General features: G+C 43.8%; 1 protein-coding gene across 16 annotated transcripts in view; it reads right to left on the bottom strand.

Annotated features, from left to right (window-relative positions):
* Positions 1-24,002, bottom strand: part of FNBP1 (formin binding protein 1) — a 390,370-nt gene that overhangs the window by 53,961 nt on the left and 312,407 nt on the right. For 9 of the 16 annotated variants that reach the window (XM_063936685.1, XM_063936686.1, XM_063936688.1 and 6 more), the window contains 4 exons: positions 21,341-21,469; positions 20,465-20,611; positions 12,061-12,258; positions 9,359-9,541 (listed from right to left, as the gene is read on the bottom strand). In XM_063936685.1, coding sequence (XP_063792755.1) covers positions 9,359-9,541; positions 12,061-12,258; positions 20,465-20,611; positions 21,341-21,469 — 657 coding nt within the window. The remainder of the gene's footprint in view (positions 1-9,358; positions 9,542-12,060; positions 12,259-20,464; positions 20,612-21,340; positions 21,470-24,002) is intronic. The other 7 variants (XM_063936693.1, XM_063936694.1, XM_063936695.1 and 4 more) reach the window with 2 other exon arrangements.

Here is a 24,002-nt window from a genome sequence, read left to right as displayed (position 1 = left end):
AATTTTCTAAGATGGGAACTCTATTTAAGATGGGATGTTGCCCATAGCAACCAATCAGATTCCAGGTATTATCTTCTAGAAGGTGCTAGATAAATGAGAAGTAGAATCTGATTGGTTGCTATGGGCAACAACTCATCTTAAATAGAACCCCCATCTTAGTAAATTTACCCCACTGAGTGTGGCCACACTTCTGATGATCTCCTAGAGAATGTACGTACACCCTGCAAATGTCCCTACAGGACTTCCCTATATTGCAGATTAAGTTGCTACTTTCAGATTTAAGGACAGACCAGAAGATCCTAGAGCTCTCCCTGCGACAGATCACCAGACTGGATCTTAGTACACATCGGCTTTTTAGTCTGCTTTTGAAATAATTTCATATAGAGTAAAAAAAAAAACAGATAACAAAAAATAAGAATTTACTTACCGATAATTCTATTTCTCGGAGTCCGTAGTGGATGCTGGGGTTCCTGAAAGGACCATGGGGAATAGCGGCTCCGCAGGAGACAGGGCACAAAAAAGTAAAGCTTTACTAGGTCAGGTGGTGTGCACTGGCTCCTCCCCCTATGACCCTCCTCCAGACTCCAGTTAGGTACTGTGCCCGGACGAGCATACACAATAAGGGAGGCATTTTGAATCCCGGGTAAGACTCATACCAGCCACACCAATCACACCGTACAACTTGTGATCTAAACCCAGTTAACAGTATGACAACAGAAAGGGCCTCTTAAAGATGGCTCCTTAACAATAACCCGAATTAGTTAACAATAACTATGTACAAGTATTGCAGATAATCCGCACTTGGGATGGGCGCCCAGCATCCACTACGGACTCCGAGAAATAGAATTATCGGTAAGTAAATTCTTATTTTCTCTATCGTCCTAAGTGGATGCTGGGGTTCCTGAAAGGACCATGGGGATTATACCAAAGCTCCCAAACGGGCGGGAGAGTGCGGATGACTCTGCAGCACCGAATGAGAGAACTCCAGGTCCTCCTTTGCCAGGGTATCAAATTTGTAAAATTTTACAAACGTGTTCTCCCCCGACCACGTAGCTGCTCGGCAGAGTTGTAATGCCGAGACCCCTCGGGCAGCCGCCCAAGATGAGCCCACCTTCCTTGTGGAGTGGGCTTTTACAGTTTTAGGCTGTGGCAGGCCTGCCACAGAATGTGCAAGTTGAATTGTGTTACAAATCCAACGAGCAATCGACTGCTTAGAAGCAGGTGCGCCCAACTTGTTGGGTGCATACAATATAAACAGCGAGTCAGATTTTCTGACTCCAGCCGTCCTTGCAATGTATATTTTTAAGGCTCTGACAACGTCCAACAACTTGGAGTCCTCCAAGTCGCTAGTGGCCGCAGGCACCACAATAGGTTGGTTCAGATGAAATGCTGATACCACTTTAGGGAGAAAATGCGGACGAGTCCGCAGTTCTGCCCTATCCGAATGGAAGATTAGATAAGGACTTTTATAAGATAAAACCGCCAATTCAGATACTCTCCTGGCAGAGGCCAGGGCTAGTAACATAGTCACTTTCAATGTGAGATATTTCAAATCCACCTTTTTCAATGGTTCAAACCAATGGGATTTGAGGAAATCTAAAACTACATTTAGATCCCACGGTGCCACCGGAGGCACCACAGGAGGCTGTATATGCAGTACTCCCTTGACAAAAGTCTGGACCTCAGGGACAGAGGCCAATTCTTTTTGGAAGAATATTGACAGGGCCGAAATTTGAACCTTAATGGATCCCAATTTGAGACCCATAGATAATCCTGATTGCAGGAAATGTAGGAAACGACCCAGTTGGAATTCCTCCGTCGGAACCCTCCGATCCTCGCACCACGCTACATATTTTCGCCAAATGCGGTGATAATGTTTCACGGTGACTTCCTTCCGTGCCTTAATCAAGGTAGGAATGACTTCTTCTGGAATGCCTTTCCCTTTTAGGATCTGGCGTTCAACCGCCATGCCGTCAAACGCAGCCGCGGTAAGTCTTGAACAAGACAGGGACCCTGCTGTAGCAGGTCCCTTCTCAGAGGTAGAGGCCACGGTTCGTCCGTGAGCATCTCTTGAAGTTCCGGATACCAAGTCCTTCTCGGCCAATCCGGAACCACTAGTATTGTTCTTACTCTTCTTTGCCGTATGATCTTCAATACCTTTGGTATGAGCGGCAGAGGAGGAAACACATACACTGACTGGTACACCCAAGGAGTTACCAGTGCGTCCACAGCTATTGCCTGTGGATCTCTTGACCTGGCGCAATATTTGTCCAGTTTCTTGTTGAGGCGAGACGCCATCATGTCTACAATTGGTCTTTCCCAACGGTCTATTAACATGTTGAAGACTTCTGGATGTAGACCCCACTCTCCCGGATGAAGATCGTGTCTGCTGAGGAAGTCTGCTTCCCAGTTGTCCACGCCCGGGATGAACACTGCTGACAGTGCTATCACGTGATTCTCCGCCCAGCGAAGAATCTTGGCAGCTTCTGCCATTGCACTCCTGCTTCTTGTGCCGCCCTGCCTGTTTACATGGGCGACCGCCGTGATGTTGTCCGACTGAATCAACACCGGCTTTCCTTGCAGGAGAAGTTCCGCCTGGCTTAGAGCATTGTAGATTGCTCTTAGTTCCAGAATGTTTATGTGAAGAGACTTTTCCAGACTCGTCCATACTCCCTGGAAGTTTCTTCCTTGTGTGACTGCTCCCCAGCCTCTCAGGCTGGCGTCCGTGGTCACCAGGATCCAATCCTGAATGCCGAATCTGCGGCCTTCTAATAGGTGAGCCTTCTGCAACCACCACAGAAGTGACACCCTTGTCTTTGGTGACAGGGTTATTCGCAGGTGCATCTGCAGATGCGACCCTGACCATTTGTCCAACAGATCCCTTTGGAATATTCTTGCATGGAATCTGCCGAATGGAATTGCTTCGTAAGAAGCCACCATTTTTCCCAGGACTCTTGTGCATTGATGTACTGACACTTTTCCTGGTTTTAGGAGGTTCCTGACCAGATCGGATAACTCCTTGGCTTTTTCCTCTGGAAGGAAAACCTTTTTCTGAACCGTGTCCAGAATCATTCCTAGGAACAGCAGACGAGTTGTCGGGATTAAATGGGATTTTGGAATATTCAGAATCCACCCGTGTTGTCTTAGCACCTCTTGAGATAGTGCTAAAGCTGTCTCCAGCTGTTCTCTGGACCTTGCCCTTATTAGGAGATCGTCCAAGTATGGGATAACTAATACGCCTTTTCTTCGAAGAAGAATCATCATCTCGGCCATTACCTTGGTAAAGACCCGAGGCGCCGTGGACAATCCGAACGGCAGCGTCTGAAACTGATAGTGACAGTTTTGAACAATGAACCTGAGGTACCCCTGGTGTGCGGGGTAAATCGGAACGTGTAGATACGCATCCTTGATGTCCAAGGATACCATAAAGTCCCCTTCTTCCAGGTTCGCTATCACTGCTCTGAGTGACTCCATCTTGAACTTGAACTTTTTTATGTAGAGGTTCAAGGACTTCAGATTTAGAATAGGCCTTACCGAGCCATCCGGCTTCGGTACCACAAATAGAGTGGAATAATACCCCTTTCCTTGTTGTAATAGGGGTACTTTGACTATCACCTGCTGAGCGTACAGCTTGTGAATGGCTTCCAACACCCTCTCCCTTTCGGAAGAGACGGTTGGTAAGGCAGACTTCAGGAAACGATGAGGAGGATCCGTCTCTAATTCCAACCTGTACCCCTGAGATATTATCTGCAGGATCCAGGGGTCTACCTGCGAGTGAGCCCACTGCGCGCTGTAATTTTTGAGACGGCCCCCCACTGTCCCCGAGTCCGCTTGAGAGGCCCCAGCGTCATGCTGAGGTTTTTGCAGGAGCCGGGGAGGGCTTCTGTTCCTGGGAAGGAGCTGCCTGTTGGTGTCTCTTCCCTCTTCCTCTGCCTCGTGGCAGGTACGACAAGCCCTTTGCTCTCTTATTTTTGTAGGAGCGAAAAGGCTGCGGTTGAAAGGTCGGTGCCTTTCTCTGTTGGGGAGTGACTTGAGGTAAAAAAGTGGATTTCCCGGCAGTAGCCGTGGCCACCAAGTCTGATAGACCAACTCCAAATAACTCCTCCCCTTTATACGGCAAAACCTCCATGTGACGTTTTGAATCCGCATCGCCTGTCCACTGTCGTGTCCATAAGGCTCTTCTGGCTGAAATGGACATAGCACTCACCCGAGATGCCAGTGTGCAAATATCCCTCTGTGCATCACGCATATAGATAAATGCATCCTTTATTTGTTCTAACGACAGTAAAACATTGTCCCTATCTAGGGTATCAATATTTTCAATCAGGGATTCTGACCAAACTACTCCAGCACTGCACATCCAGGCAGTTGCTATAGCTGGTCGTAGTATAACACCTGCATGTGTGTATATATTCTTTTGAATAACTTCCATCTTTCTATCTGATGGATCCTTAAGTGCGGCCGTCTCAGGAGAGGGTAACGCCACTTGTTTGGATAAGCGTGTGAGCGCCTTGTCCACCTTAGGGGGTGTTTCCCAGCGCGCCCTAACCTCTGGCGGGAAAGGGTATAATGCCAATAACTTTTTTGAAATTATCAACTTTTTATCAGGAGCAACCCACGCTTCATCACACACGTCATTTAATTCTTCTGATTCAGGAAAAACTGTTTGTAGTTTTTTCACACCATACATAATACCCTGTTTTACGGTATCTGTAGTATCAGCTAAATGTAACGTCTCCTTCATTGCCAAAATCATATAACGTGTGGCCCTACTGGAAAATACGTTTGAATTTCTACCGTCGTCACTGGAATCAGTGCCCGTGTCTGGGTCTGTGTCGACCGACTGAGGCAAAGGGCGTTTTACAGCCCCTGACGGTGTTTGAGGCGCCTGGACAGGCATTAATTGATTGTCCGGCCGCCTCATGTCCTCAACTGACTGTTTAAGGGAAGATAAACCATCACGTAATTCCACAAATAAAGGCATCCATTCTGGTGTCGACCCCCTGGGGGGTGACATCTGCATATTTGGCAATTGCTCCGCCTCCACACCAATATCGTCCTCATACATGTCGACACCACGTACCGACACACACCGCAAACTCACAGGGAATGCTCTAATGAAGACAGGACCCACTAGCCCTTTTGGGGAGACAGAGGGAGAGTCTGCCAGCACACACCACAAAGCGCTATATATACAAGGGATATCCTTATATTAAGTGCTCCCTTATAGCTGCTTTAATATATATATATATAGCCATTAATGTGCCCCCCCTCTCTGTTTTACCCTGTTTCTGTAGTGCAGTGCAGGGGAGAGACCTGGGAGCCGTTCTGACCAGCGGAGCTGTGACAGAAAATGGCGCCGTGTGCTGAGGAGATAGGCCCCGCCCCTTTTTCGGCGGGTTCTTCTCCCGCTATTTTTCCAGTCAGGCAGGGGTTAAATATCTCCATATAGCCCCTATGGGCTATATGTGAGGTATTTTTAGCCTTGTATAAGGTTTATATTTGCCTCTCAGAGCGCCCCCCCCCAGCGCTCTGCACCCTCAGTGACTGCCCAGTGAAGTGTGCTGAGAGGAAAATGGCGCACAGCTGCAGTGCTGTGCGCTACCTTATGAAGACTGAGGAGTCTTCAGCCGCCGGTTTCCGGACCTCTTCACGCTTCAGCATCTGCAAGGGGGTCGGCGGCGCGGCTCCGGGACCGGACTCCACGGCTGGGCCTGTGTTCGATCCCTCTGGAGCTAATGGTGTCCAGTAGCCAAGCAGCAAATCCACTCTGCATGCAGGTGAGTTTACTACTTTCCCCCTAAGTCCCACGTTGCAGTGATCCTGTTGCCAGCAGGACTCACTGTAAAGAAAAAAAAACCTAAACTAAACTTTCTCTAAGCAGCTCTTTAGGAGAGCCACCTAGATTGCACCCTTCTCGTTCGGGCACAAAATCTAACTGGAGTCTGGAGGAGGGTCATAGGGGGAGGAGCCAGTGCACACCACCTGACCTAGTAAAGCTTTACTTTTTTGTGCCCTGTCTCCTGCGGAGCCGCTATTCCCCATGGTCCTTTCAGGAACCCCAGCATCCACTTAGGACGATAGAGAAATAATAATCAGCTCATCTCCTCACCAATGACTTGTTGGTCTCTTCCCTCTTCCCAATGACATCACAGGGAGAGGCTATGAGCTGCGCTGGACACAATGGTGCGTACTGCTCTTGTCATCTGGTGTTAGTGAGGGCAGAAGCCGGTTGCCAGTCTATCACAGAGAAACTTACAACATAGTCCCTAGCCTCAAAGGCACAAGTGGGTTTCCCTATAGTCCTCTTCATCATCCCTTTGTGAAAATACACAGACTGAGTCTGCTGGTGAGTCAGCAAGAAAACAAAAGAACAGGTTGTTAAAATGAAAACTGGAACTGTGCCTGGCATTCCTGTTATATGAGACTTATATAGGGACTGTAGTCTATTGCCTGCAGAGGAGGGAGCCTTTTCGTGGCTGAACCAACACGAATGACAACTAGAACCATTGCTTTGTGCCTCAGTGATGTCATTAGTTCCTAATGGATCGACAGGCTGCTTATACGGTGTATGGGTATGGAGCAAACACATACTGCAGACACAGACAACTGTGGTGGACGTCTAACACTAACTACAATTCCCAGCATGCCCTACCAGCCATTAGAATGCTAAGACTTGCAGTTAAACGGTAGCTTGGGGTGCTGCAGGGTGCCTACGGCTTTTATAATGAGTTTGTCTTTCAAAGCCTTTACAGGGCAATGTAAAATCAGCTCTGTGCTGTTCCAGTCATCATTTACAGACGAATAACCTTTTCAGTAACACCGAAGCTGGCACACAAGAGGCACGATGCTTTTACTGGAAAACTCTGTCACTGCTAAAGTGCTTTTCCCTCCGTATGCTTCTCTTTATTATATGTGCCTCTTAGACGCTGTGCAGGGAGATGGAGAACGCCCAATTAATCACCAGAAAAATAGAATTACTTGCTGGTAAGGACATACTACAGCCAGAATTGTGACCTATATTTTTACCATCAGACATGTCATTGTCCCTAGAGAAGTGCTTTGTTGTGGATTCGGTTCATAAAATGTAAAGAAATTCCTGCATGACTAGATTATAGCCTCGATTTATTTCCCAGAATGCATTGCTGCAACAGAGGCACACTATGCTTGCCACCAGTCAGGTAAACGCTTGCTGACATACAGCAGTGTCTTAAGAAGTAATAACAGATATTAAAGAGCATCACAATAAAATTCAGCTGCGCACACTGCAGATGCTTTCGGTGGCCCAATATGTGTTCTCCTATAGAGGTGTCAGGTAAAATGAGCAATGTCACAGTCATGACGTGCTGCTGTTACGAGCGTTCCCATGCCAATCCGATAGCACACAGGTCTGGCTATCTTGTAGCGGAACTATAGGGGCCCAATGCCAGAACCTAGCTGCAGTTCAATAGAACTGTGGCACTGAAATACCTCTTAGCCAATCTGGAACAATGCAAATTTAGAGCCATCTCCATTTTGTTATCAAGAACATAACAGTCCATCATCAGGCAAAAATTTGTGGTGGGGTCGTGATGCTGTTCCGTTCCTCAGGGGCGCTGCATTTGGGCAGTGAATCCCCATTTTGGTTATTAGTTCCAGACATTACCACCTGTGTGGCCCCAAAACATGAGATGTCCACGAATGATAATATACAAATCGATATAGTGGACAAATGGTTATCAGATGACTGCTCTCAAATGCTCCAGTTGCGTAATCTTAGCAACAATAGGCCATACCTCATGCAATTTACCGGTCCTTGCAAATGGGAAACCGTAAGCTGATTGTGTAGAGGGACTCACGGTTCTGTCCAGTTAGCACTTATGCTAGAAATGAACAATTAATCCCTCTTTTTGTTAGTTGTCAATGCCTGGATGAGACACAACGCAGCATTGGCAAAGGAGGGTTCTCCTGAAGTACACAGTTGTGTCGGGGGGCAGGGTGCCATGGCTATGGAGTGCAGAAATTAGGGGGACCCAGCTATGCCATCCCATCTGCTGTCAGGGCCCCCACACTCCTACCCTGAACATGCACAGATACGTCCTCATTCATCTTTGCTGCAATTACGCAAAACAGTCCCTCTTGGCACGCCAGTTCGCGCGAGAATCTTCTAGCGTCGGGAATCTCTTGTGCATCTTTCTTGGCTGAAAATGCGCCAATGTGATGTGACTAGGATGCAAGAGGAGACTGTGCCCATTGACTTGTGACCCTTGTATATCTGTGTGCGACCAAGTCTCTGAATCTGTACACAAAGTGCTACAATGTAGCAGCCACAGCTTTTTTTCCAATACAAGTTCTGTTCTGCTCCATATTCAGACTCAGTAGCACACAATATACAAGGGTCATATATCAAATTAAGCAGAGCAGACTACTCGTTCATCCTAGTCAAATTGCGCTGCGACTAAGCTGGAAAAAAAAAAGACGCCCAACGTTAGCAGAGCTACATGGGACCTGCCGGCTCACTCACAAAAGGCATCTTATGTTGCGTGGCGTATTGAGGCTGGATGTATGAGGACGCATCTGTACAGGGCAAGCTCAAAAAATCCTAAATGCCCAAATGCCTTGCATAGAACCCGCATGCTCTTGCTTCTTAAAAAATTCTGGATATTGGACAAACAATGTAAATTAAGTACAGCTACAAGAGACAGTATATTCACATTATGCTCATGGATGCCGCTACCCCCATAAATAATTATTCGGTGAGGGGTGGGCACACAAAAAGATTCATACAACAAACCAATGCTTTTGATAGATAGAAAGACGGATCATTTTTAACCCTTGCTGCCTTGAACCAAATCCAGAACAGAAGCAGAGACAGGGCGAGTCTGTTCTTTTATTCAACATGAGTTGATATCATGAAGCGATACTCAAATTATAAGACGCTTGCTGTTTGAAGACCTTTCATTTAAAAATAAACAAATTTCAGACCCATTAAAACATGTGGTTCACCACTAAAGCTACAGCCAGCCATTTTGTGGGCTAAACCATTATCAGCCCATCAATTCACTGGCATCCAGTAGCTTGGTGATGCCACTGAATTCCAGTTGTGAGGCCGCATCCCCATGGGTACTGGTTCAGCCCATGATATCGCTGTCTTAACTGTCTGTTAGCGTCATGTAGAGCATCACATAGGCCAACTCCCCACATAATCAGCTAGCCAGTGGCTACGGTGATGAGCTTTCAACAGTCATGAATGTTATGGACACAAAATAAAGGTTCACAAAATGACAGGGAAAAAGAAGCTTTGTATATAAACTGTTCGTGCAACAAGGGTACAACGCAATACGAACAGCGAGAGCAAGAAAACCAGAGCACGACTTACCCCGCGCTTTAAACTTCGGAAGCAGTGGATTTTGGGTTTGGAGGTCATGAAGTCGTTGAAGCGATGGGAGAGGGGTTCCTTTTGCTGCTTGGGAGACTGGGGGCCGTTGGGAACAGCACAGGTTGAGGCAGAGGCAGGGGGAGGAGGAGGGGGCTGATGAGGGGATGTTAAAAGGGACATAAGCTATGTATAAGAAAAGGAGTAGTGATAGAATATAAAACAAATTAAAAGATATAGGAGAAAAAAAAATCGAAATAAGGATTAAACAACATTTATTCCAAACCAAATTATATAAAAAAGCAACATAAGCGAATAAAAATAAAATAAATTAATCTGATAAAAGACTTGAGTATCCATATGTGATGCCCATGGGCAGAAAAGTAGGAAGCTGGATAATGTTAGGAGAGGATGAGTGAAATATTCAGTTTAGTAGATGCTTGATGAGCCATCTGAGGGAAGGAAGAGAAGCCATGCCAACCCTTGCCATGCAAACCACTAGCAGCACCCACCAACCTCCTCCCTGCCTCTCATATGACGCCCAAAGCAGGGGTAGAGGACGACCTCTCCCTTATCTCCCACAAACCACACTTCTGGTCTACGCAGTGACCATGCAGTCACTAAGCCTGGCATACAGACCGAGCCATCACACAGCCAGCTATACCGTATTACAGTGGCATTAATAGTGCCTTTATGTCAGGCAAATGGTTTCTTTTGGCTTTGCGGTCCATGTTGCCACTTTTTCTCCAGTGATAAATGTGGTGGCTTGTTTTATACCACTTTGTTATGTATCTATCTTCCTTCAATCTATTGTTCTCTGCTATCAACCAGTTAAGGATTTCTCCACAATATAGTCTCCTCTTGTATTCCAAATGGAACGAATAGCAAAGAAACCCCTGAGGAAATCGCACAGGATAATTATTTTGATGTTACATACAGATAACGATCAATGGGTCAGGACAGATTTCCTCAGCTTAAGTTCCATTTAGAAGACACCATGAACGGTCATGGTTATGTAGGGTAAAAAAAAAAAGCCATCCGCAATAACTAAGGATTGCCTGAAACACCTTCCCTTCTGGCTCCCTCACATATATATGCACTCACGCACACAAATAATGTGCTTGACTAATGATCCGCTAAGATCTGTTACATTAAACCCCGGTAAGGGATAATAAAGTGGGTTACATGGTGTGAAAGAGGCCAAAATGGCATGGGATTACGAATATTGCACAATGACGCTTGTAGTAATAGCACTATATAATAGGAAGCCATTTTGTATCAAAAGAACTTGTATGTCATGTTTAATGGGTCTATAACAAATAATTTCACTGCTTCTTTGGTATAAAATACGATCATTTGTTATATGATTTTATTACAAAATTTGTATCCGGAATGTTCCGTCAGCTTTTAACACCTTGAAACATTACAATTTGTGTTTGTATACATGCCTTTCTATACATGCCCTCCACTGTGATTTAATACACCATTTTGAATCCGCTTTTGGGGACGGGAGGTTATTTTGGTGATGGTAACCTCTAGGATAAGCTGCCAGGCAGACAGTCACCTATTCCACGTACTAGAGACAAGGCCATATGAGATAGGAACAGTACACCATTGCACCCCACCACCTCCCTAATCATTGGACAGCTTGCAGAGCACCAAAGTAGGACATGGAATTATTCATGAATTCTACTTTAGTAACAACATGAACAGCCCTATAGAATCCCCATCATATTACATCATGTTTGTGTCTAAACCTGAAGGCAAGTGAATGATGAGTACCAGCATGCACTGCAGGAAATGAAAATTATCCACACTTGATAAGTAAAGTGAACAAGCACAAAATAAATCGGAAATTCAATGTGGTGATTCAGTCAACCCGTAATTCTGGTTCATTCATTTATTAGGGCACAAAGCAAGGGTATCCCAGGAAGCCAAGAACACCATAGCTATGAGTGGACTTGTCACAAATAGACAGCCATTTTGTGGGCTGAACCAAAGCCCAGCCTATTAAATTCACCAGGTAACAATGACACCACTGAGGAAATGCGAACATTTGTTGACTGAACCAATATTCAGACTAATCACTCACTGTGAATAAGTGACAATTCCACTTTAATTATCAAAGTACTTACTCCTTCAGACCTGAATCCAAATTGTGCAGTGTGTACCAACAGACTGCGCACAAGTTGAGACCACATTTTAAATATTTTAGTGGAAAGACCAGAATTTTACCTATACCGTACCTCAGAAACCACGGTGCAAGGAATTATTCCAGAGCGAGGAAATCAGGGTTGAAGGAGTAATCGCTAGTGTATTGTATTATTGCAGCAGTCCAAGCATTAATCACCAAATAGAAGGTTTGATAATAAAGTTTACTCAGAAGTATGGATTGTTTATAACCATTGGTATAAACAGTGGCCTGAAGTGACAGCTGTTAGCATGCAGTATGTAAATGAAAGGTGATTAATCAAGTGGTATATAAATTAAATAGCTAAATGCATTACAACTGATATATATATATATATATATATATATATATATAATATATAATAACATATATATAACAAAAATAAAATAACAAAAATTATAAAAGCTGAAATAACTCAATCTTTTGAAGAAAAAAAAGTGAATACAGTTAAAGCAAAACTTTTTTTTGGGGGGATTAAGCAATAACAATCCTTATTAGCACTGGAAATCGGTACCTTATTTTTCTTGATGAAAGGCCACAGTTTGCCACGAGACTTGCCAGGAACTTTGGGATCCGTTTTCCCCTCAGACCTGGTGTTGGTGAGGCTTGTGTCAGATACTGTACGTTTTATTGACTGAGTGAAATCCTCAAAGTCAATATCTCCGGGAGGCTCAAACCCAGATTTAAAGGCTTCTATGACAGTTTGAGAGTCCTGAAATAACAAGCGAGACCAGTTTCTGGAAGCAGTTCTAATAAAAGGATGTCCAACTTGTTTTTTTTTTTTTTATGATTTCACAGATGGACACTTGTGGGTAAGCATAGTTTGCTATACATTGTACACAATTAGTAGCATATGTGCTAACATACAATTAATATACTTTGTGTACAGTATGTCAATGTGCGTGTGTGATATTATGCAAATATTTTACTTGAAGCTTTTGTTCAACAACCATGCAGATATGTTCAGTGACCAATCATCAGTCAGCTTGCATGGTCCAGTGCTACTTAGACAGATGAAAGCAGTTAGATGGCTGGTTGCTATGGGCAACAGTAAATATGCATCACGTTTCTAGTGCCACAGATGCCCAGTCAGATGTGTGTATCGGGATGCCGACTGCAGAATGCTGGGGGGGTTTCTATTCCCACTCTATGGGTGACACCCATGAGTGGGAATAGTCTCTGCAGGTCGGCATGCCGACCATCGGGATTGTGAGGGGGCGGGATGTAGGGGGAGGTAATGTGACCCCGCCGGTCACATAACTATATCCCGCTCAATCTTATCTAGACTCTAGATCTATAATCTAGACTACACCTGTAATATTTAAACCGTAAATAACAGAAAGTCAAAGCCAAGCTAGATGCTAGTTTGTTCTAGATATGTTTATGTTTAGCTATTTAGGGGGAGATGTATCAAAACCTTCAAAGAGGACAGCTTATAGCTATCACTTTATAACAGCTAGAAACTGGGTGATATGGGCAACGTGTCCTCTTTAGAAGGTTTGATAATTCTCCCCCTTAATGTGTTATGTACCCTCCTCCAGCTGTACCCCAATGTCAGTGGCAATGTATGCAAATGAGATTAGAAAATGTTCCACAGCTCGCACAGAAGAGCTCCGCTCCTTTTAAAACCCTGTAGGCTCTATTTAAGAACGAACCATAAACCTTTTGGCACTCACTAATGGGTTTAGGAGCTTTGTTCTGTATTTAGCAATCGCTTACTGTTGTTTGTGACTGCACCGCTAATGCCATCTATAGATGGCGTTAGTGATAACGTCCCCACTGCTGGAAATAAGGACCCAAGCAAAAGCCTTTCCGGCTTCAGCTTAGCTTTTCGGGATTTGCAAAGTCCCTGCCGGAGATAGCGTAATACACATGCGCAGCCAGCCTGCTTCGCTGGTCTGACAGCAACACAGCGGAGAACGCTGATGAGGAGAAGGACGCTGCGGTAGAGGTAAGTTATGTTGGCATGTTTGTTATTATCACTATGATACTAAATAAAATATACCACCGGTAATAATGATCGTTCTTAAACAGAGTCCTGTAAACCAATGAAATAAAACCATTCTTTGTGTAAAAAAAGAAAGAAAAAGAAAAGGGTCAGATACATCCACTTTAATCTACGCCCATGTTTCTGTAGAGTTAATCACTATCACCGTGGGGCTAGCCACACAAAGTTATTCCAGAAGAGCAATGTGAAGTGTGACAGAGAGTTCTGCAGCAGATACTGAACACCCAGTGACCAGAACAATGGCAGGAACAGTGCAGGGACGCCGGGAGAGAACCCATTACACTTGGAGAGGTGCTGGAATAAAGAAACCTTACTTTCAGCACTCTTCTTGACTTGAGGGCCGTGCCTCGTGCTGTGGTCGGATTAGAAACCTCTGCCCTATCATTACGCTTTCAGCGTGGGGCGCTGGTGAGGAATACAAACAACCGAGAAGTGTGGTTATTAAGGGTCTAAGACCACAGGGAAGTCACTTTAAACTCAAGTTTTACAGCTTCCAAAACAATCAGTCACATGGGTAGAAAGTACCAGCAACCATTAGGATTTAACCTGTCACTGGCTTCTTCTGCAGCAGGCACAGTGACTTCCGATCACATCAAATGACATAGGGCCAACCTGGAGAATGAAATTGAAATGACACTTCGACTCACTGGTGACTGAAGCCCCCCCCCCCCCCCCCTCCCATCCCTTTCAAACACAGGCCACTTTGGGGGAGACTTAGCAAAAATTGAAGAAGGATAAAGTGTAGAGAGAAGGTACCAACCAATCACATTATGGTTTTGTTTTTTTTAAGCCATGTTTTTAAAATGACAGTTAGAAGCTGACTGGTTACTAGTTTCTCTCGCCACTTTATCTTTCTCCAAGCTTTGATAAATCTCCCCCTTTAGCAAAAACATGACAACTGTCTCTTCTACAGTTTGAAATCCACTATCCAACAACTGGGCTTTAGTTAAGTGTAGGGGTGTGTGTGCGTGGTTTAGAAGAGCTCCACTGTCTAGATCACTGGTCCTCAAACTCCGGGGCAGATGTATTAAGCTTGGAATAGTGATAAAGCAGTGATAAGTGGAAGGTGATAAAGCACCAGCCAATCATTACGGGTTTGAAAAATGACAGTTGGGAGCGGATTGGTTATCACCTTCCAGTTATCACTGCTTTATCATTTCTCCAGGCTTAATATATCTGCCCCTCTGTCCTCAAGCACCTCTAATGGTCCACATTTTAAAAATATACATAGCTCAGGTAGTTAAATCAAAGTGCCTGAGGTACTAATTAAGTCACCTGTGGCCAAGCATGGATATACTTAAAACCTGCACCATTAGGAGTCCTTGAGGACAGAGTCTGGCAACCACTGGTCTCGATAAACAGTCAGTAGGTCGACACGCATTAGGTTGACAGGGTCAAAAGGTCGACAGAGAAAAGAACAGTGGTTACGGGCAACATGGTGGAACGGTCGACGTGACACGTTAGTTTGTTTTTGCCGCCTCTTGTATTTTTCATGTTCTGTGACCACCATCAGTACAAACGTAGATCCTTGCAGGCTTGCTTTGCTCACCACACTTGGGCCAAGTTAGTACTCCCAAAAGTAGTACACGTGGATAGAAAATCAAGCAAATGTTGGGAAAACATGGAAAAATTCCAAAAACTTAAACATCATTTGTGTCGACCAATGTCATGTTGATCTTTTGAATCTGTCGACCTAATGCATGTCACCCATATGGTGTTGACCCTATTTACTGTCTAACTAGACAGTGTAGATCTATCATCCAGATACCAATTGTAGGTGCCAGGCTGCAACTTTCTGAAATATATTGCTTTACTATTGTACCCTTGTGGGTTTAATATAGGCCTTTACAATACATCTTTACTTATTTTCATTACCTTTGTAGATTAGATCTATACATTGGACACTGTAGCATTCACAAAGCAACTTGGGGGAGATGTATCAAACCTGATAAAGAGAACAGGTGGAGAAGTTGCCCACAGTAGCGAATCATCTTATAGCTATAATTTTATAAAATGTATTTGATAAATGACCGCTAAAGTAGGGGCTTACTGGTTACTATGGGCAACTTCTCTACCTCTCTTTAGAAGGTTTGATACATCTCCCCCTTTGTGCCCTGTACAAGAGCTTCTATAATCAAAACAACTCTGCTCAGATACTGTAAAGGCCGTGGTATAAAACACAGACTGACAGAGAAGCAATGATTGGGTCAAAGCTACAGCAGGACATAAACAGAACAAGAGGCTAAAGGAGGGTTCCGTGAATTAAATGCATGTGCAATACAGCTATGCTTTAAGACAGGCATTCCAATCCTCGGTTCTCAAAACACACTCCAACAGTCTAGGTGTTCGTGATATCCATCTTTAGCACAGGTGACTTAATTAGTACCTCAGTTATTTTGGTTTAACCATCTGTGCTGAAGTCTGGATAATCACAAAAACCTGCACTGCTAGTGTGCCTTGAAGACTGAGGTTGGGAATGCCTGCCTTAGGAGATCTGTTTAGGAAGTGGCACATGACCGCAGAGGCTCAGTAAATTACTTTCTGCGCCACCTAACAAATGCAAGACAGATTTATTACCACGTGTTGAGCCACAATAATGATGTAACTGTACAGGGATCCTACATATAGAACCCAACAAAGTGCTGGAACTCTACATTGCACCTAATCCTTTCCATGTGACAGACACAAGATGAAAGGTCTGCATGGCGTCCAAGTGTCCCAATTATGAGCTAATAAGAGGGAAACGCACAAGACACATCTGCTGCTCTCTGTGCGGTTAGTAAATAAGGATTTTGATAATATACATATGTAGCATAGCGTCATTCCTGTATAAAGAGAACATACTCCCTTGGGCATCTTAGTTACAAGAGGATATACCCCACATGGGTAATGTATGTGGGTGTCTGTATTATATATACTCGATGTTCTAACACATGCACATACAAGACTTATTCAAATGCCGCTACTCAGTGCAGAGGAAATCAGTTGTTAGGAGATTGCGTTCTTGTCTAGTTCTCTTTATTGTGTTTATTCTAGATTTATGGAAGTAGACATTTGCCGGGATTGCTGCGCACTGGAATTTACACCAGTAGAACAGATTGCTCTGCCACTGTAGTCAAGTAATTAATTACTACATTTATGATAAATGATCTTTTAGCTCCTAGGCCATGGTATCTAACTGGGGTTCTAGAAGGTCACCTGTGGTTCTCCTGACCAGGAGGAAAGTTCCCGTTAGGTAAGTAGTGGGAAACAGACGGCCAGTGAGGCTGCATATCTTTTGAGCAGAACTTATACCAGTCTTCATGTTAATTGCCTTTTTTTGGTCTATGACACAGTGCAGCCACCGCTTGGAGGGGAGGTGCTTGGTCATCTATGGCAGCGAATCGGAGCTCACCACAGGGGGAGCAATTTAGTGCCACAACCCAAATATGGTGCAGTTTGTTACCCACCACAGGTTCCCCAGCCAGCTGGCCAAATGAATGACCATACAGGTGGTAAATGGTAATTAGTAGGGGCCATATTGGGGTCTTTACTGCACACTAACACCAAATTGATATTTGTGTTACACAATACCTACACAGCTGCAGGTGCTGCCCAAATAGCACTGCAAATCTGTTATTTTCAAGTGTTGGGAACCTTTAGTCCTTTAGATTGCTGATCACTTTTTTAGGAATTTTCATATTCCGAAAGTACGTTGGTAATAAGTTGCAGAAACTGATTAATAGGATTCTTAAAAGTTGTACTGGTCCTCCTACAATTATCTACATGCATATGAGCTTTATGGAGTCCACGACATACAGTAAAAGGCCACTGGAAGTATGTGGCCCACCGCTGACCTAGATGATAACTCATCTGTTACTGTGTCAGGGAAGGGAGATACTGTATGGAAAATTCATACATACAAAAATAAACAGCTACAAATGTTATGGAAATGAAGGGAAGAATGTCTGACACTATGTTCGCTGACCGTGATAACAGGAAGGCACGGCGGCTGTTGCAACAAAAAAAAACTTTTTTTTTTTTTTTTTTTTTAAATCAATAGCTTTGGCTTCCTCGGAGTTGTGCCCTCTCCACCCAGCAGGATTTCCCCGTACACAACAGCAGATAATGCAGACCGCACAGTTATCAGGCCTGGACTGCAGGAAGGAAGCTTGGGGCCTGGCAGAGATACAGGTGTCTCTGTGACAGTGATGGAAGTCCTGCTTGAGAAGCTGCCCAGGATTGGGGAAGGGGGGCGGATATGCTTATAGAACGTACCGCGGAAAGATGAGAGTGATGATACAGGTTACAATGATGGGATGTTGGGAATTCTAGGCAGGGGGAGGGGGAAGCTTGCAGGTGACTTGTAACAACTGCCTATTTCATAGTGAGATTAAAGTGTTTGCTCAGACCAAAACTCTGTCCTGGGTTGAGCTGCAAACAATGTCATATTAACAATTAAAATCATATGCTACTGCATTGGATATAAAGGAGAATGGTGGAGAATCAGAGGGAACAATGGGCTCCCCCGCATGTCTATGGGCATTATCACAGGACCAGGAGGTGAAGGTGACAATGCCCACACGTCTGGTTCACAGCATGGAGCAGAGTCTCACCCGGCGCCTGACTGCTGGCTTACCAGGTAATTCTGTAGGCATGGCAACGAGGCACATTGCAAAGTCTGCATGACAGATACACATAGATAATGCACTGCTTATTGGTGTATTAATCTAAAATCTGACCCATACAATGCTTTATAAAAGTCTGCAATATAAAAGTAGTATCCCTGGTGCTAGGGACGGGGGAACCTGCTGGCATTATGCTGCTGCTCCGTTCCCCCAAGCTGCGGTGACAGTCTAGCGCTGGGATGGGGAACCTTCGGCTATTTGGCCATGCTAAAACTGTTGCAGGGCATGCTGGGATGTGTAGTTCAACAACAGCTGGCGGACCGAAGGTTCCCCATCCCTGGTCTAGTGGTTCATGGAGCTATTGCTCGGTTAAAGGGACAAAGGCAGGATTACCCAGTGCTAGCATGAGTGTGTATACTCTATATACTGTAAAGGGAGAAAAGCTCCATATAATTAGAGATCGACCATCTCTTATTTGGGTGTAAGAGCGTGCTGTGTGTAGCAACTTGTGTAAGATTTCTAAGAAAATAAACATCACTACTACAAAGGATCCTGCTTTGTTCTGGTAAGAGTCCAAAACCTGCTGTGTTCCTGTGACCTACAGCTAAAGCCTAACAATCTAATCTATTCCCGTGTCTTGTGTTGGAGCCAGCCAACAACATTCTGCTGGCTAAGCGTATTTACCCATGAACCAAAGTAAGCTCCCAGAATGACCTAGCCAGAGAAACCAGCAATTGCTTCAACAATTACCACGCCACCTAGAGGTAAGCAGTAGTAGTGCCACTGTCATTTACAATTAGTGCTTGGGTCGGCCAAGCAGCCCCTATAAAATTGGTCAGTAATGGCACATACCTGATGGGGAGCGAAGCCCCCAAACTATCTGTAAACCTTTGGCAGGGTGACAAAGTGCACCCATACCACCATAATATTGTACACTGCAATATATGGAACTAACATCTCCCATTTTAATACAACATTTATTTTATAGTACAGGTATATGTTTTAGGGTCCTGTGACAGGTGAGAGCAGAGGACAAAATGTTTGTACAATAACACAAACTAAATATGGCATTTACCTGCCCATAATAATGCCCAAAACATTTAATGCCAAAGTCACTTTTACAAAGATCACTGTTTTCCAGAGTTGGAAAAAACAAAAAGCAAAGGCCCACTGTCTACAAATATCATTATTTAATTAAATTAGAACAGAATAAAATGTCTGGCTTCAATTATGCCGATGCACATTACCATCAGAGACTTTGGCCGATACTGGTCATCAGGCTGTTCTGCTAGCAGCAAAGGGACTGACTCTGAATTGGGAGCAAAGCAAACAAGAGCAAGTAACTTTGCACTGCAGCTGGGGCAGATATAACATATGCAGAAATGTAGATGTGAGAGGGGCGTACCCAAACGCAGGTCTACGTTGCAGTGTAAAAATAGTTGCCCAGCATCTGTTAGCTACATGCAAAAGCGGACCAGTATTTACTCTGCATGCAGAAACAATAAATGTATTTGCAACCCTAACATTGTAATATGGTTTGTTCCAGATAAAAAGTTACTTGCTTTGTTTTATTTTTTTGTTTTTTTTCTCAACTCATAGTAAGCCCTGAAGTTCACTAAATAATTCACTTCTATTATTTACATTGTGTTTTTGCCTTTCATTGGACAGACTAATACTCACAAGGGGTTATTCACATGCCAATTGCGTTAACCATAATGCAAACTCAGTTTAAGGTGACCTCCAAGCAGTGGTCTGTTAATCAGTATGAGGAATGCTCTGTCCATACTCACTGGACCATAAATAGAACATGCGGCAAATCAGGGAAGGAAAGGGGGGGCAATTCCATCTAGTGAGTATGAATAAAGTGTTCCGCATAGGGGTAATAATGCAGGATAACAGGACCACTCTTGGATGTATAGCCAACCGTAAGTACATACACATTGTTATTGTAACCAACTGCAACAAACTTAGCGGTCTATTCATTAAGCAGTGACAAGAGCGGAGAAGTGAGCCAGTGAAGAAGTTGTCCATGGCAACCAATCAGCTGCTACGTATAATTTTATAATAAGAACATGATAAATATTACTTAAAAGCAGATTGGTTGCCATGGGCAACTTCTCCACTGGCCCACTTTTCCACTGATTCATGAATTAGTGATATCACAAGGACGGGACCTGTTTAATAACACAGAAATGATAGCCAAAAAGTGAACGTAACATATTCTTCCAACTTTTGGCAGAATAGGCATAAAAACAAGACACAAGCCTCGGAGAATGACACTAGTAACTATCACAGGCTCTTACTTGCTTTTCGTTGATGGACTCTGCGGATTTAGTGATTCCGTCCAGACATTTGCCAATGATTGGGATGACTCGGCGGTCTATGTCGGCATATGTTTTTAGCGACTCCCCCATTCGTGCTATCCTCTTTTCCTCCATGTCTTGCAGTTTCTAAGGAATATAGGAAACTGTGAGTGGGGGATACCTTACTGCTGCCACAGTACAGCAAACAATCACAACACATGCTTCTGACACTAAGCAATCAATGTGTAAAGCCTCCGGCCTATAGCCATTTTTTCTCTCTTTATAATAATTTATTTTCTTACGGTGGAAACACTGCGGGGATCATGATACACACAAATAACATACAACGGACATGAAAGAAAATACCCCTGCCAAAACAAGACGACGTGTGGAGAACACATGCTACAAAAGGAAGCAGGATAACAATGGTATCTGCGATTGTTGACGCATGTTCAGATACAGGCCGTGGGCTATACATACACATAGGAAAGCAGATTAAAATTAAATCCCCCCCCGCCCCCCAAATGTTCTCCCATGGGCAGAGAGATGCATACACAAACCATTGTGTTCTATTTCTCAGAAACACAGTTTTTTTAGTGGTGGGACTACAAGTCTCAGGATGTTCTGCTTGTCAGAGACTGTCAAGGCATGATCAAACTTGTAGTTCATCCCGACAACTGCCAGATCACTGGTTGCCTAAGCCCACTCTAAAAAAAAAAAAATGAATAGGAAGAAACCCCAACATCAACAAGTGCTTGTGGACTATCAACAAAATGACAAGGAACGAAACTGCCAAGCCTCATAAATTGTAAAGACACGAGCAGAGCAGATTATTTGCGTTCTTCTAGGTAACATGCAGCACTCCTATAACTTCACCTGAAAGATAGCCGGGATGTGTGTGTGATAATGCTCGTGCTGCTCACGGTTAAACTTTAGTAACACTGACGAATAATCTCCTTTACTGTCGTCCGCCATTTGGTGCCGTATCTGGGCTTGCTGTCGTGCCTGCGGAACACAAAGATATTGTTTATTCCAAGTTCTTCAGGTACTATATAACACTCAGAATAATTCAACAGACATTGCATTACCACTTACAGAAAATAGTTCCAGCTAGTGCAAAGTAGGGGTGGGGATCAATATCAGATATTCGGAATTATCGGTATCACAGACCGATACGTATCGGTCCACCCAAGATATCATGCGGATCGATTCTTTAGCTACGACGTATCATTGTCTCTCCGGCTCTGGTCTGTGAGCAGCAGCACCATGCCCTTCTCTAGACTGCAACAGCGCATGTGCAGTAGCAAATATTGGTATATAGAGAAATCAGTATTCATTTTTAATTTTATTTTTTTTGTATCACTTTGGATATAGTGACCCCGTATCTGCTCTATAGATGTACACTAAAAAAAAGTCTACAGCCACTAGGTCAACCAATAATGGTCAACATGCTTTTGGTCAACAGAATCAAAAGGTCGACACATAAAAGGTAGTTCAAAAGGTCAACATGACAATGGCAGACATAAGGTTTTTTTATTTAATTTTTTTCAACTTTTTCATACTTTACCATCCACGTGGACTACGACTGGGAATAGAAACCGAAGTCGCTCGCCATGCAAGGGGACGCGGTCCACTAAATGGGCTTTTTTTGTGGCAGAAAAGTGACAAAATACACCCCCAAAAAAGTTGTATCTACCTTTTTTTGTGTGACGACCATTCCATGTTGACCTTTTGACCCTGTCGACCTTTTCTACTGTCTACCTCTTCCATGTCAACCTAATGAATTATTGATCAACCTATTGACTGTAGACCTTTTTAGTGTAGATCTGATAATCTACGCTCCTTGAAAAGCACCTTGCTAAGCATGTGGGTGGAGGCTGTGCAGCTTTTGGATCTAGTGGCAGCCAGTGGCACAGGAAATACTGGGGCAAATGTATTAAGCCTGGAGAAGGCATAAAGAAGTGATAAAGCGGTGATAAGTGAAAGATGATAATACACCAGCCAATCAGCTTATAACTGTCTATTTGCATATTGGAGCTGATTGGCTGGTGCGTTATCACTTTGCACTTATCACTGCTTTATCACCACTTCTTTATGCCTTCTCCAGGCTTAATACATTTGCCCCATTGTCTGAATGGATCAGACTACTTATCAATAAAATCCTGGAATCCAATAACCCAGAGCCCTTGAAGAAATTGAACCTGAATAGAGGTTGGATATGTCGGCAAATCCGTGTTTCAAAACATGCCCATCAGGAATATCGACTGGCCCTACCTACCTTAAAGCCTAACTAATAATCACCCCCGATTTTACGACATTCACGTAGTTCTTTGTGATCTTGACTGGTCAATATTTAAGAGCATAAAGAAAAGAAGAAGAAAAGTGAAAGGCTTCTTGCTTAGCTTAGCAAACACAATACTGTATAAAGTGTCTAGATTATTACCATGCATGCTACAAAAAGGCAAATATCCACAGCACTACTTGTGCACCATTTACCTATTCCTAATTTTGCAGCTCAGAAACTGAAGTGATTCAGTTTATGGGAAGAGAAAGTGATAATGCCTGTATTATTAAGAAAAGCCAATAAGCCTACCATGAAAGAAAGATTTCATTAGACACGACATGTGACACCCAGACTGTATGCCTTTTGGAGCACATAAGAATGAAACTCTCACATGGGAAATGCAGGGAGAACAAATGAGGTTACACATGTGGGTAGCACACTCACCATCACCTCAGAACCATGTTCGCTAACTGAACAAGCTGGTATTGATTGTGCCCTCGGCAATTCCTTATCTGCCAATGAACTGTCTAGACAGTGTAGGCCTAAACCAAACGCTATTCCTGATCAAGTTATGATAGGGGCGGATCAGCTGACAGTCACAACTAGAGCAATTACTGTGATCTGATTGTGTGACACTAAAACTTTGGCTTGTATGGTCTAAGGGGGAAATGTATCAAACCTTGGAGAGAAATAAAAAGAGACTAGAGATCAAGTATCAGCCAATCAGCTCCTGCTATTTTTCAAACACAGCCTGTAAAATTGTAGCTACAAGCTTTGAATGGCTGGTACTTTATATATAGAAATAAGGATCAAATAAGGTTTGAAATAAAAAATATGGTATAAAAAGGGGCAGACTAGATGGGCCAAGTGGTTATTATCTGCCATCAAATTCTATGTTTCTATCTCTCCAAGGTTTGATACATCGCCCCCTAAATCAGTGATTGGGAAGAGATGGCCATTCCCTGTGGTCATCCCCTCTTTCCTGCTTTGGTGTCAGATGTGTTTGTTACAGCTTGTTACACTTGTGTGCAATGACTGCTGATATTACAGACAAATGTCTTGTTTAATCATATTTCTGCTATAAAGGTTAATGTATAGCCCTTCTGACGTTATCTGTCTGTCTATGTGGCCCCTGCAGTGTATCAGGTTGTGCCCCTGCAGTGTATCAGGTTGTCTATTACTGCAGATGCGTGCTAATTCACCCATCCTTTCTGAGCTATATGATGCAAGACACAAGGCGCGACTAAGACATGC

The sequence above is a fragment of the Pseudophryne corroboree genome, chromosome 8 (assembly GCF_028390025.1).
Source record: "Pseudophryne corroboree isolate aPseCor3 chromosome 8, aPseCor3.hap2, whole genome shotgun sequence".
NCBI classification, from domain to species: domain Eukaryota; kingdom Metazoa; phylum Chordata; class Amphibia; order Anura; family Myobatrachidae; genus Pseudophryne; species Pseudophryne corroboree.
The sequence above is the reverse complement of the archived record's forward strand: the minus strand, read 5'-3'. Positions and strand labels throughout refer to the sequence as shown.